This window comes from Abramis brama, assembly GCF_963993115.1.
Source record: "Abramis brama genome assembly, chromosome: 1".
In the NCBI taxonomy this organism is placed as follows: Eukaryota; Metazoa; Chordata; class Actinopteri; order Cypriniformes; family Leuciscidae; genus Abramis; species Abramis brama.
This window is the reverse complement of record NC_139963.1, coordinates 60,217,750-60,231,263: the sequence shown is the minus strand read 5'-3', so window position 1 is coordinate 60,231,263 and position 13,514 is coordinate 60,217,750. Positions and strand designations below refer to the sequence as shown.

Sequence of the window (13,514 nt, the reverse complement as noted above, 5' to 3'; positions counted from 1 at the left end):
ATGTGCCTCCCAGCCAGTGAGTGCTCTCTGGGCAGTCTTGGACAGCATCAGGGCTACTCCATGGGTGTGAGGCGCAGCGTCGTCTTCATATCCTGAGAACAGCACTAGCAGAGTATCTTTTGGCCTGCACCATTCCATCTGGACTCGCTGATTACCAACATTGTTAGTTTGCAGCTCCTCATCTTGGCTGCTACTTGTGCCGTCTTTCCCGCTTCGAACATGGTGCGGACGTTCCATGTTCTGATGGTAGTTATGGTCCTGGAAGACAAGATGGTCGTCGGCCTGATTGCTTCCATGAGGCGTTCACTTTCAGGCATCATAAGTTCTCCGGCGGGGGATCCATCCTTCCCCAGGGCCTTGGTGTCTTGATTTTCTTGTTAACGTTTCTGTAGCGGCTGTGTTTTTTTACGGGGAGGGGTTGCTAGCCCCTCGCCCCAACCCTCCTCTTTTCGCATCCGGGCTTGGGACCTGCCATGGCGGAGTTCATGGTCCAGTTTGAACATAAAAGTCTGAAAGTTTTTGAAATTTTCAGTGCATGTGTGTGTGTGAGGTACAAGGGCACAAGCTGTTGAAGCTCCGCCCCCTGTGCCGGGAGCAGCAGCTCATTTGCATTTAAAAGGTCAGACACAAATTGCTCACCCTCAAAAAGTGACAATTTTAACATGTTATGTGAAAATATCTGTGGGGTATTTTGAGCTAAAACTTCACATACACACTCTGGGGACATCAAAGACTTATTTTACATCTTGTGAAAAGGGCATTATACCACCCCTTTAAACAACACAGTTTTTACAAAATAAACTGAAATGATTACTGTCTCCATCTCACCACAGCTTTACACAACCAGCAGAAAGAGAGCAGCTGGAATAAAGAGAAGCAGTGTGTAATCCTTATTGTGGTTTTTGTGTAATTATGTTGGTTTTTAGATGTTTTGTCATTGTGAATAGTGATGGCTCGATCATGAACGACTTGTAGGCTCTGTACAAGAAACAGAAATAATAAGTTCACCTCTCGAATCTTCGGTTGACTCTTCGTTGATGATGTCGACGTGATGATCAAACGACTCAGACCCAAAGACCCGAGAGGGGAACTAATCATTTATCTGGGACAGTCTGGGCCCTCAATATTTCCTGAATCTTTTTCCCTTAATCAGTATGTCATTTTTTATCTTGCAGTCTCATGCATATTAGAAGACAAATATTCATCTTTTTATTGTAGTTTATTTCATTTTGCAGCCCTTTACAGCTGGATCTGAACACTATATTCTGGCCTCGGCCCAAACATTTCAACTCTGAGTGTCTTTTACAAAGAACTGCTGACTTTCTCCTAACAGAAGCAAGCAGCCACACTGGATTTTCTTCATGTTCAGCAGCATGAACTAATAGCGAAACTATGTTTATCTTCACCTCGCAAGTGAGAAACGTCATGGCTTTTTAAGTTGCTAAAATATTTTACTGAAAAAATCGTCAGAACAGCACTGACAACACGCGAGTGTGTCCGTCTACTGCAAAAAACAACAACAAAAAAAAACCCCAGAAGCTTAGAGAAACATGGCTACAATCATTAGAGTGTTCGTTCAATACACTTTATTCACTTTGATATTTCTGTCAGAAAAAACAAGATGAATCAAGAGTCATAAAAAGAATGAATGAAGTGTGTGTTTGTGCTGGTGTTTTCCGCTAGAGGACAGTAAAACTCTCTGAAATACTGATGATACATGAAAAACTGTATTAACAAACAATGAACAAAACTGTAGTTGTATTAACTAACTTTACCAAAGATACAATTATGTAAGAAATATATTGTTCATTGTGTGTTAATATTTCAACTAATGTTAACAAATGAAACCTTATTGCAAATTTTGTGAATTACAAATATAGTGCATGTAAAAAGTGGGCAAAAAAAAAAAAAAAGATATGGTCAAAACATCTGATCTGTGCATTAAGACTTGCAGTGTAAACGCAGCCTAAGTGGTTTCTCCACTGCATGGATCTTCATGTGTTTCTCCAGGTAGTGTTTCAAAGCAAAACTCTTCCCACACTGATCACACGTGTGCGGCTTCTCTCCAGTGTGGATCCTCTCATGTGTTTTCAGATCTGATGACCGACTGAATCTCTTGTCACAGTGTGAACACTTGTAAGGTTTTTCTCCAGTGTGGATCCTCTCATGTGATTTCAGATTTGATGATATATTGAATCTCTTGCCACAGTGTGAACACTTGTAAGGTTTTTCTCCAGTGTGAATTCTCTGGTGCTGTTTTAAACTGTCCGCTGTAGTAAAAGTCTTCTCACACTCAAAGCACATGTACTCTCTCACACCAGTGTGAATTTTCTGATGTCTTTGTAAATATAGCAGCAGTGAAAAACTCTTTCCACACACAGAACATGAATGCAGCTTCTCCTTCGTATGAACTGTCAGGTGTGTCTTCAGGTGTGATGCCCTAAGAAATGTTTTTCCACACTGATCACATGTGAACGGCTTCTCTCCGGTGTGGATCATCAAGTGCATCTTAAGGTGTGCTGAAACTTTGAAACTCTTCCCGCACTGATCACATGCGTGCGGCTTTTCTCCAGTGTGGATCCTCATGTGAAGATTAAGATGTTGTTTTTTTGTGAAGCTCTTTCCGCATTGATCACATGTGAACGGCTTCTCTCCAGTGTGAACTCTCATGTGAACATGAAGACGCTGTTTGGTTGTGAAACTCTTTCCACACTGAGTGCAGGTGAAAGATTTCTTGGGTCTTGTTTTCTTTAAAAATGTCTGTTTAGTCTTTAAGCGACTCAAAGGTTTTTCTCCAGGTTTTTCCTCCTCCACTTCACTCAGTTCTTCACTCTCCTCCTTCACTTCACTCAGTTCTTCACTCTCCTCACTCTCTTCCATCAGGTCTGAAATCAAAGAAATTATTTTTTATTTTCAGTACATACAAATAATTCAGTAATAGACAACTGCTATTAAATATTATGATCATTTTGATGTAATTTTATAAATTATTTTCCCTGAAACCTTCCATGAATGAGGTATACATTGATCTTCCAATTATTACTTTTAAAACATAATAAATGAATTCCATGCTTCTGTGTTTATTTTTCTAAAGACTTTTTAATACCAGAGGGCCGTTCACACTAGACTGTTTTTGTTCCACTGACGTCCATTCATACGCATGTGAATGTGGGACACCAGAAACACCAGAAACACAAGATCAAGTGAATTTCCCTGTGTTGTAGTTTAAGTTTAAAGTGTCCGTAGAAACTTTAACTAGTGTTGAATTGAAATGTTTTATTAGAATTATCGGGAGCGCTTTAGATTCTAAAAAGTTCTAAAATACTAACAGTATAAATAATATCTTGTGAATGAATTTTAATTAATCAACTTTAATTAATCAACTAACATTTGTCTTTCTTGCAGGAATGACATTCATATGCTTTTAATGTTTCCAAACTCTTTGGGGAAAAACTTGTGACTTTGAGTATGTGTCTATGGGTAAAAATAACATAGTTTTGGGAAGTAAACCTAGACAGTCTGTTAGAACAAATGAAGTCATAATTAAAACCTTGTGATAAGTAATCACAAGATCAGAGTTTGCTTTACCTAGTAACAGAGGGGTTTGCATATGAAGAACCAATCAAATAGTGGGGAAATTATGTAATGCAGCATGACATTTATGCCATACCTCTATACTATAAAAACTGTTGTATATGTATTTTTCAGTGGGATTCTCAATGGAATTTGTCTGAGATCCTCCGGCCTTGCTTCTTGGGAGAGATTCCCTGAGAACTGCTCGGGAAGATCTCCCGGCCGTGATTAAAGCATTTAAAGGACAATTGCAGGTCTGTTTGTCGATTTATTCCTGCGCAGGAAGCTAGTTTAGGGAAGCAAGTTAGTTAGAAACTCGGCCAGTTGTCGACTGAAGATGCAAGAGCTAGAGTTTAAGGTATTGGTGTCGAGTGCAGACGCCAGAGAGTTTAAGGTATTGGTGTCGAGTGCAGACGCCAGAGAGTTTAAGGTATTGGTGTCGAGTGTAGACGCCAGAGATATTAAGATCAGGTGGGTGTCGAGTGCAGACGCCCCAGATAGTTAGGTTTAGGGAAAAAAATCCACTACAATCTCAAATCTCCTGGTTGTTCCCCATTTATTCCCAAAACTTTACATATTGTTCCCTTATACTTACACACGCAAGGACTTTATAGGTACACTATAATTACTGAAAGTTACGCTGTAAATTCGTCATAAATACGCTATACTGAGAAATATCCAACATTTGGGTAATTCTTCTTGTACTTTGCGGGCTGTAATCTAAAGCATTACCAATTTATCTGTCCTACATATTTCACTCAACCTGTTACTTCTGACATGATTTTCCTCTTTTAAAAACAGAGCATTTCTTAAAATTGTGACACTCAGGAAGTGACATCATCTGGGCTCTTTCCACTGCATGATGGGAGGACAAGAAAATAATCTCAATCCATTGTCTCAGTTTTTACAGAAAATGTAGCGTGTTTACCACATTCATCAACCCTGTTATCAAAGTTATTTGTAACAACATATATAATTTAAGGCAAATACAACTTTATCAGTAACTATAAATCATGTTTTGCTTAAGTTGCGCTTACAACCCTGTCAGCCAAGTGGAAAGTTCATTTACTTGATACAGTTTACAGTTTGTTGCTAAAAATGTTGTAAACTATACTGAGAAATTTCCAACATTTTGGTAACATGGTTGCAATATACTTAGTCTAACCTGATGTTGACAATAAATATATAAAAGTTTTTCCAACCTCCCTCTACTGACTATTTGTTGAAAATCTGTATCATTTCATAGTTTAAATGCATATCTAAATGTGATTCAGTGCTTGAATGTTTCTAACATGAATGTTCTTCAGCATCATGAATGAATGAAGAATAAACACCAACCTCTTTGTTCTTCAGGATCTTCAGTGTGTTTCATTCTGCAGGGTTCTGGATCACTCATGTTCTCACTGTCCTCTTTAATAAACTCAGTCTTTGCAGATTTCAGCTCTTCCTGATGCTTTGATGCTCGTCTTCACTTGTAGCTGATGGGAATTTACAGTATTTATTGGAGAATTGCTGTGGGAGGAGCTTCACTGATGATGTGATTGCTGTGGGAGGAGCTTCACTGATGATGAATTGCTGTGGGAGGAGCTTCACTGACTGAACTGCAGATTGGTTGGAGGAGATGATCTGCCAAAATCAAAAATATATCAGTAACTAAGTTTGTTTTACTGTCAAAGACCAGATGTAAAATGTAAATGTCAAATGTAAGTGTCTGCAAAGTGATTTTATATACATAGATAATACATCAAATGCAAGTAAACTTTTTAAATTTTTAATGTTTCAAATGTCTTTTGTGAAAATTAAACAACGTTAGTTGAAAGTTATTCTGGCCTGTGCTTATATAAAATACATATAAAAGATAAAGAGATCATACTAAATTAATTTAAATGATTAAACACGTATTGCTGACAAATGGTTAAAACCTAGTGGTTTGACGGATAGTGGCAAAGTATAAAGATTTAAAATGACAATTAAAGAGTATATTTAGGCTGCACTATGATCCTTAAATACAGTGTTTGAATATGTCATCAAATGATTTTTGTTCTTTAAACTTGTAAAGACTTTTTTGTTGTTGGAATATTCCCTTTTTGTCTTTTATCCATATGATAATTGACACATTTAATAATTTGTTTGTCTGTAATTTAATTTATATCATAAAACAATTGATGCAAATTCACACATTTTTCATTATTGTCTAACATTATTCTGTTTCTTTATTAAAATAAGGGCAAATATCTAGAAAATAGGAAAGAAAAGTAAGAAAAGCATTTGAAATAAAAATCAAAGTAATATTTGTAGCCAACAAATCCCCTACAGGAGATCTGAAGACATCAGCATAATAAATGAGGTGAAAACAGGAACTATTGTCATGAAATAAAGAGTGTTTTCAGCAGATCTGTTAATATTGATGAGCCTCAGACTATCAACACTCATTCAACAAGCCATTCAGGATCATCAGCAGATCATCTCACTTTATTCTGAGTGTTTGCTGTTAGAAACACATTATTTGAGTCAGGATACATGATAAAAGCCTGTTAAACTGCTCTATTGAAAGACAATACTGTTATTGCTCACAATATGGCATGGATAAAACATCAAAAACACACTAATGACACTCATCATCATCATCAGCCACAGCTAAACAACTACAGCAGCATAATATATGAATTGAAATACAGTTTGATTTTCTTGTAAGTATAATCCCAACCTATTTAAGCTTTTGCTACTCTCTAAGCAACGTCTGAAACTTTGTATTATTGATTTATTGATTGATCCCAAGACCCGATGTGAAGTGTGTCCTTAAATTCAAGTATTTTTGCTAATTATTTATATGTCTTCATGACCTCCTCATTTGTGGATAAAACTTAAACATAGAATCAGTTGCTCTTTTTATTCAAAATGGAACTATTCACATTATTTACTTTTATCATTGACATTTACCGCAAATGTGCAAATGACTACATGGTGTATTATTTTAGCCATTAAATGAATTTTGCTAAAATGTAAGCGTTTTAATTGTTATGGTAAGCTTGTAGAAAACATTTCATTGTGAATGTAGGGTGGCTCACAACTTGACCGGGTTAATAGTTTTATATCACCACTGTATTAATTTGCATCCAAATTCACAGTGGGAATTGGGATGGGAATGTTTCCTGTTAATAATAAAAAGTGAGACTTTAATTTAGGATTTAATAAAGAATCTTTGAAATTATTTACAGACTGAACAAATTATTAAAGGGGTGGTATAATGCCCTTTTCACAAGATGTAAAATAAGTCTCTGATGTCCCCAGAGTGTGTGTGTGAAGTTTTAGCTCAAAATACCCCACAGATATTTTTATATAGCATGTTAAAATTGTCACTTTTTGAGGGTGAGCAAAAACGCACCATTTTGTGTCTGTCCCTTTAAATGCAAATGAGCTGCTGCTCCCGGCACAGGGGGCGGAGCTTCAACAGCTAGTGTCCTTTTACCTCACACACACATGCACTGAAAATTTAGATTTTTTTTTTGCCTTTTATGTTCAAACAGACAAGTCAGACAATGATGGAGAGACTCAAGAAGAAGTGACAACATGTAGAAGCAACAGGACATTTCTGAATGGTTAGTTGATGAGTTTATGAAGCTGATGTGTAGTTATCTTCTAGTCATTGATTAGCATATTCTGTCTTGATAATCTATAAATCGTGTTCAGGGGGCGGGGTTTATGTAAATTCTAGGGTTGGTGATGTCACTAACCCGGGAGGAATGTGGTGTAGTCTCTACCAGCCGTTTGTTGTAGTCCTTAAAAAGCGATTTCTTTAAAAGCAAATATCTCCCTTTGCTTTAAACTTTGAGCGTTGTAACTTTGCAGATGTTGTTTATGCTCAAACAGCAACATTACACACTAACTAAAGTTAGAAAAGTCAAATCATAATCAACCACCCCTTTAAGAAAACACAACAGTGTGTATATGTGTAAATAAATGCCCATAGTTTTGCCACTTATATGTCTTCTCCAGTCCATATGAATAATGTAACAGCACATCATTGTTCTCCTTTTATTCTATTCACAAATGAGTCACTTTTGACTTTGAGGTTTACATTAGGCTAAAGCTGAGCTGAGCAAACTGAGCAAAGCTGTAGCACCTCTACATACTTATATTTAATTTATGTCAGTGTGTTATGTAAGAATGGAAATTGTATTAAGGTTATCAAGTAGTATATCTTGATTTCTAGTACTATGAAGTTCTTTTGACTCCATTTCCGATAACGCTGTGTTGGACTCTTGTATTATTTCCTGTTTTTGTTTCTTCCTGTCTGGTGTTTTCTTCATGAATGACCAGTTCATATGATGGGGCCATTTGGATGAGAGGAAGGAATGTGTCATATATAATAGGAAATATAAGGAAAGCGATTAGGAAAGTATAGACGTGGTCATCTGAGCGGGGGTTCGAGATTTCGACAAGCAAATATTGTTATATGATGTTCACAAAGAAGCGCAAGTGCCATGCTGAAAAGTTAACATATGAGCAGCCAATGGTGAAAGTAAATTAATTTAAGTACTTGGGATTATGGTTTGATAGTAAGTGTACATGGAAAACACATATAAAGCACTTGGAAACTAAATGCAAAAAAAGTTATAAACCAGAGAGCTGTGGCTGGATGTGACTGGGGTGCAGACAGACAGTCGTTAATTAACATATATAGGGCTTGCCTGAGGTCATCAATAGATTATGGTTGTGTAGTGTATGGAGTAGCGGCAAAAACAATATTGGAAAAAAATAATAGATTACAATATAGAGCATTACGTGTATGCATCGGAGCTGTTAAGACAACCCTCATTAATGCAATACGCATAGAAGCAGGAGAGGTACCACTGGAGTTAATAAGAGAGAAACTAGCATTGACATATTGGATCAGATTAAAAGGAAGTGGGAAAGAAAACCCAACAAAAGAAACAATACAGGAATGTTGGGAGTATTCCAAGTTCCAGGGGCTTGGGTTTGGATGGACAAGGGAAAAAAGAGTGAGGGAATATGAAATGGAAGCATTTGATTTACCACGGCCAATCCACTTAGTAATGTTTCACCATGGCTTTTTCCAGAAGTAAAGGCCGATATTAATATCCTGGAAAAGAAAAGAGAATGGAGAACTGAGGAAGTGGGAGTTAAAACAAGCATTTACATGAGAAACAGTTATTATAATTATTTCAAGATTTACAGAGACGGATCCAAGAACAAACAGGAATGTGTGGGAGTTGGAGTTCATATCCCAGAATTTAAAATAAATCTCTCCAAAAGACTATCTGACCGGTTATCTGTATATACAGCAGAAAAAGTGGCAGTCATTATTGCATTACAGTGGGTTGAAGAGGTCAGACCTGATAGGGTGCTATGCACAGACTCTTTAGCTGTCATAAAAAGCATACAGTCAATTGGGGTGGCATAGATGTTCAGTTTTGTTGGGTGCCAGCACATGAGGGGGTTAAAGGGAATGAGATTGCAGACAAACTGGCTAAAGAGGCATTGCTAAAGGTAATAACAGTTACAAGTGCACTAGGAAAAGGAAAAGGAAAAGCAGTGGTTAAGAAGAAAGGACTTGAAATATGGCAGAAATGTTGGGAGGAAGACAGGAAAGGAAGGATATATTATAAAATACAAAAAATTTGTCAGTATAAAGAGTTACATGGAAAGGACCAGGTCAGAAGGAGAGGGAGAGGAGATAAGAATCACCAGGAAGGCACTATTTATTTATTTTAAAAGACACAGGCTTGTGGAGTAGAATTTAAATAATTGTTAAATGACATGATGATACACACTCCAGTACAGTAGGTGGTGGTATGCAACTAAAAGTTGTTTTCAATCTGCCATTAAATAAGCGAAGAAGAAGAAGAAGAAGAAGAAGAAGAAGAAGGATAAGCCTTGCTGGCAGGATTTACTTGTGTCGTTTTGGAGTGTTACAAAGCATGATGGGAAATTACTTGCTGACGACACAGCTTAATGCACATTGGCTTAAACAACTGTAATGTAATGTTCTCTTTTAAAATGTTTGATTTTAAAACTCTAATATCATGTTTTTATGTGTATGAATTATGTGTGAATATTCCCAAACTCTCTTACAGTGTGATCTCTATATGGGTTATTTGATTGTTGTCATAGGCCTATTTAAAAATGTATATATATATATATATAAAACATGTCTGTAATTAAAGTAAAAATTGTTGATGAACATCTTTCAAATGGAAAAAATAACAGTACTTTTGGTGTCTTGTTCATTATATTGATTTTCATATAAAAGCAACAGAACTTAAATTACATGCAGTTCATCATCAACACGGTGCATGAACGTGAATCCCGCAATATCTGCCTTTAATGTCGTAGGAGTCAGATCCACTGGGATCTGTTTTCAGTCCTCCTCTCCTTACCGCAGTGCCTACTCTCTACATTTCAGGCAAGGCAAGACGCATCTCAAACAAGCCTAATATTTCCACTGGCGCATTAACACGAAACAGGGAACTCGTTAAGCTTCGCCCAGCGTCACTGAAAATCTTCAGACACTGTATAGCCTACTCATGAACACCGGCTTGCCTGCAAAAGTGGTGGCTCCAGGATTTTTTAAAAATATATTCCCTTTTTCAATAGTACATTGCAAATATACTAACAATTTTTTTTTACTATCTTTTATATATTTAAAGTATATTAGCATCATGTTTTTACCTATTTTCACAACACAACTTTTAATACACTTTAAAATAATTGTACTTAAAGGTTGTATCAGTGATTTCAGCCCCCCCAAAAAAAAAAATCACATTCATCTAATCTTTCCTAACGATCCAAATAGTGTTCCAACCAATCACCGACAGGGGGAGGGTGTTGTGAGGTTCACACAAAACCTCACAACACCCTCCCCCTGTGGGTGATTGGTTGGAACACTATTTATTTTGGTTTTGAGTGGTTTGACGGCATGCTTATGGGGCGGGCAGCTAGCGGAACGTTAGGAAAGATTAGATGAATGTGATAAAAAAAAAAATTGGGCCTGAAATCACTGATACAACCTTTAAGTATATTTTAGAAAAATATACTTCACATGAAAATTCTGTTTATTTGCACTTGCAGGTATATGTTTAACTGTGTGATGGAAATGATCATTGTAACAATGCATTGAAGTATACTTTCAAAATACATTATATTATACAATAGTTTATTGTACAAAGTATAGCTAATTAATATTTGTTTATTAATGTGCATTTGTTATTGAAGACAAAGTGTAAAATTTTTAGTATTTGGAATTTAAAGGTATTACTGAGCATAGCCTATACTTTTTACTCAAATATAATACACTTATGGTATATGGCTTGTATGTTTCGAAGACACTCGTAATGAATTTGTAATGTACTTGTAACACTAATAAAGTACACTTTAATATCACTAATCAAGCATGTAATTAGTCCCTACACAGGCATATACTATAACTTGTCAACTTGCAGTCCCATAGACATATAGCTTATAGGCGTAGCAACATATTATGTCCATATAGCCTATATATTAACTGCAGTAAGCTAAATGAAGGAATATGCTTATTCTTTTAAAACACAAACAAAATGGGAAATAGCGTGGAAGTCGAGACGTGTTTACAAAAGTTGAACTTGACACGGCATTTTAAAACATGGCGCGAGAAACTAAAAAAGCAGAAGAGATGAAATAACGGTCAAAGACGCTTGTTTAAAGCATTAATCTATGTGTTTCGATCTAAAACATTGAAGTATACTTTCAAAATACATTATATTATACAATAGTTTATTGTACAAAGTATAGCTAATTAATATTTGTTTATTAATGTGCATTTGTTATTGAAGACAAAGTGTAAAATTTTTAGTATTTGGAATTTAAAGGTATTACTGAGCATAGCCTATACTTTTTACTCAAATATAATACACTTATGGTATATGGCTTGTATGTTTCGAAGACACTCGTAATGAATTTGTAATGTACTTGTAACACTAATAAAGTACACTTTAATATCACTAATCAAGCATGTAATTAGTCCCTACACAGGCATATACTATAACTTGTCAACTTGCAGTCCCATAGACATATAGCTTATAGGCGTAGCAACATATTATGTCCATGTAGCCTATATATTAACTGCAGTAAGCTAAATGAAGGAATATGCTTATTCTTTTAAAACACAAACAAAATGGGAAATAGCGTGGAAGTCGAGACGTGTTTACAAAAGTTGAACTTGACACGGCATTTTAAAACATGGCGCGAGAAACTAAAAAAGCAGAAGAGATGAAATAACGGTCAAAGACGCTTGTTTAAAGCATTAATCTATGTGTTTCGATCTAAAACAGCCTTTTGTCTTTTTTTCATCACCAGGCTAGCTAGTGCAAGAATTTATCTTAAAATCTATATTATTTGACGTTTATAACGCGAGTGAATCTTCAAAAAGATCAGGGTAGCCTATACTCACCAATATCAGATTACAAGAGGACAATTTGTCTGTTATCTTCTGATCTATTCCGAGATGTGTCAAAAGTCTGCAGTCTTTTTCTTCATATTTAATAGCTCTCCAATATGATCGTTGTTGATGAGGAGCTTGTGATCACCATTAATGCGCACACAATTGACTCCTCCCCCATTAAAACCATTGTAGACTTACAACATTTATTACCCCCCTTTTTTTGTTTTTGAATGAAAGTGATACTGAGGGTAAAAAGCGGGAAAATCATTAGCTATTAGCTATGCAATAATGGAAAAAAAAACATTTGTACTGAAATCTACTTAAAGGTATAGCAGAGGATTTTGTTACTTTCGGGTGGATCACCTATACTATTGGTCCTCCTAATTGTCAATCATTCTGCTTAATCAATCAAACTTATTCAAAAAGTGGAGAGGGCGGGTCTTATCTAAAATTCGGAAAGATCCTCCACTATACCTTTAAATTCAAGTGAAGCACTTCTCCGTGTTTAATCACTCAGTCTGTCAGATCAGAGGAAGTTACCAACCAGAGGAGGAGCAGATAGTGTTCAAATGAAGAGCTGTAACTATATATAATGAAGAGAAAGAGCTGTAACTATATATAATGAAGAGGAAGACTGAAATTTCATAAAGTGTGTAAATAATAGAAACATGACCAAAATGGTCTTTATTTAAATGCAAATGTTCTTTGAGTATTTCATTTGTGAAGGTGTAAAGACCACCCATTGGCCCAAAAACGGTGTCCAACGGTCTGGGCGAAGGTATATAATGTGTATATGTCTTTTCAGCGCTCCAGTCAAGTTCAATTAATTTATTGGAATTTAGTTTCAATATTACTTTAGCTTTACGCTTAATCTGACTCCAATTTCAAATGATAATCGAATTTAGATTGTGTTTCTTATTAGAAAGTAATCATACATATTGATTATGAAGTCATTTAGATCTTTGATTATTCTGGATATCCCATATTTTCAATTATTCATTCATTAAGGACCAAGTGTCACTTTGAGATGTCACGTCGTGACTGTGCACTCACGATCACAACTGTAGCCAGTTCTGAAATAGTCAGAGGGTGCAGTGCAACTATTTTACCCTTAAGCTGTCGCACATGCTTCCCAAAAGGTGTAATTTTTGTAATAGTCGTAAGATGCAACGTGCTAATTCAGTGATAGTCAGAAATCGGAAGGTCTCCTTAATGATGTGCCCCATGCTCCATTCATAGTGCCTTCGGTTTGACCTATCCTGGATAGAGATTTGCAGAAACACCAGACTGCACTTTAATCTACTAGTAATAATGATTTCTGAATAATGCAGAATAAATCAAGATGTAAAATGTATTTGTCAGGTAAAAATGTATCATGCCAATTACAAATGATTAAAAGCCAATTCAGAAATAAGAAATATTTGACATCATTTACTCAAAGATGACTCTAAAAGTAAGCAATGCATTCCTGACAGAGACACACAGTGGTGTGTGAGTGTTT

At 36.0% G+C, this 13,514-nt stretch overlaps 1 protein-coding gene across 1 annotated transcript; it reads right to left on the bottom strand.

Annotated features, from left to right (window-relative positions):
• Positions 1 to 1,895: 1,895 nt before the first annotated feature.
• On the bottom strand, positions 1,896 to 5,162 carry LOC311077788 (uncharacterized protein). The gene is made up of 2 exons (XM_084106411.1): positions 4,912 to 5,162; positions 1,896 to 2,885 (listed from the first exon to the last, which is right to left on the bottom strand). The coding sequence occupies exons 1-2, from the start codon at positions 4,967 to 4,969 to the stop codon at positions 1,942 to 1,944; spliced, it is 1,002 nt and encodes a 333-aa protein (XP_083962537.1). The 5' UTR covers positions 4,970 to 5,162; the 3' UTR covers positions 1,896 to 1,941.
• Between the last annotated feature and the right edge of the window lie 8,352 nt (positions 5,163 to 13,514).

Bases quoted from the DNA above. Each gene is read 5' to 3' on its own strand.
- LOC311077788 (XM_084106411.1), bottom strand. From the start codon at position 4,969: ATGAGTGATCCAGAACCCTGCAGAATGAAACACACTGAAGATCCTGAA. The intron at 2,886-4,911 runs GTTGGTGTTTAT...CTTTGATTTCAG, and splicing joins AGATCCTGAAGAACAAAGAG to ACCTGATGGAAGAGAGTGAG.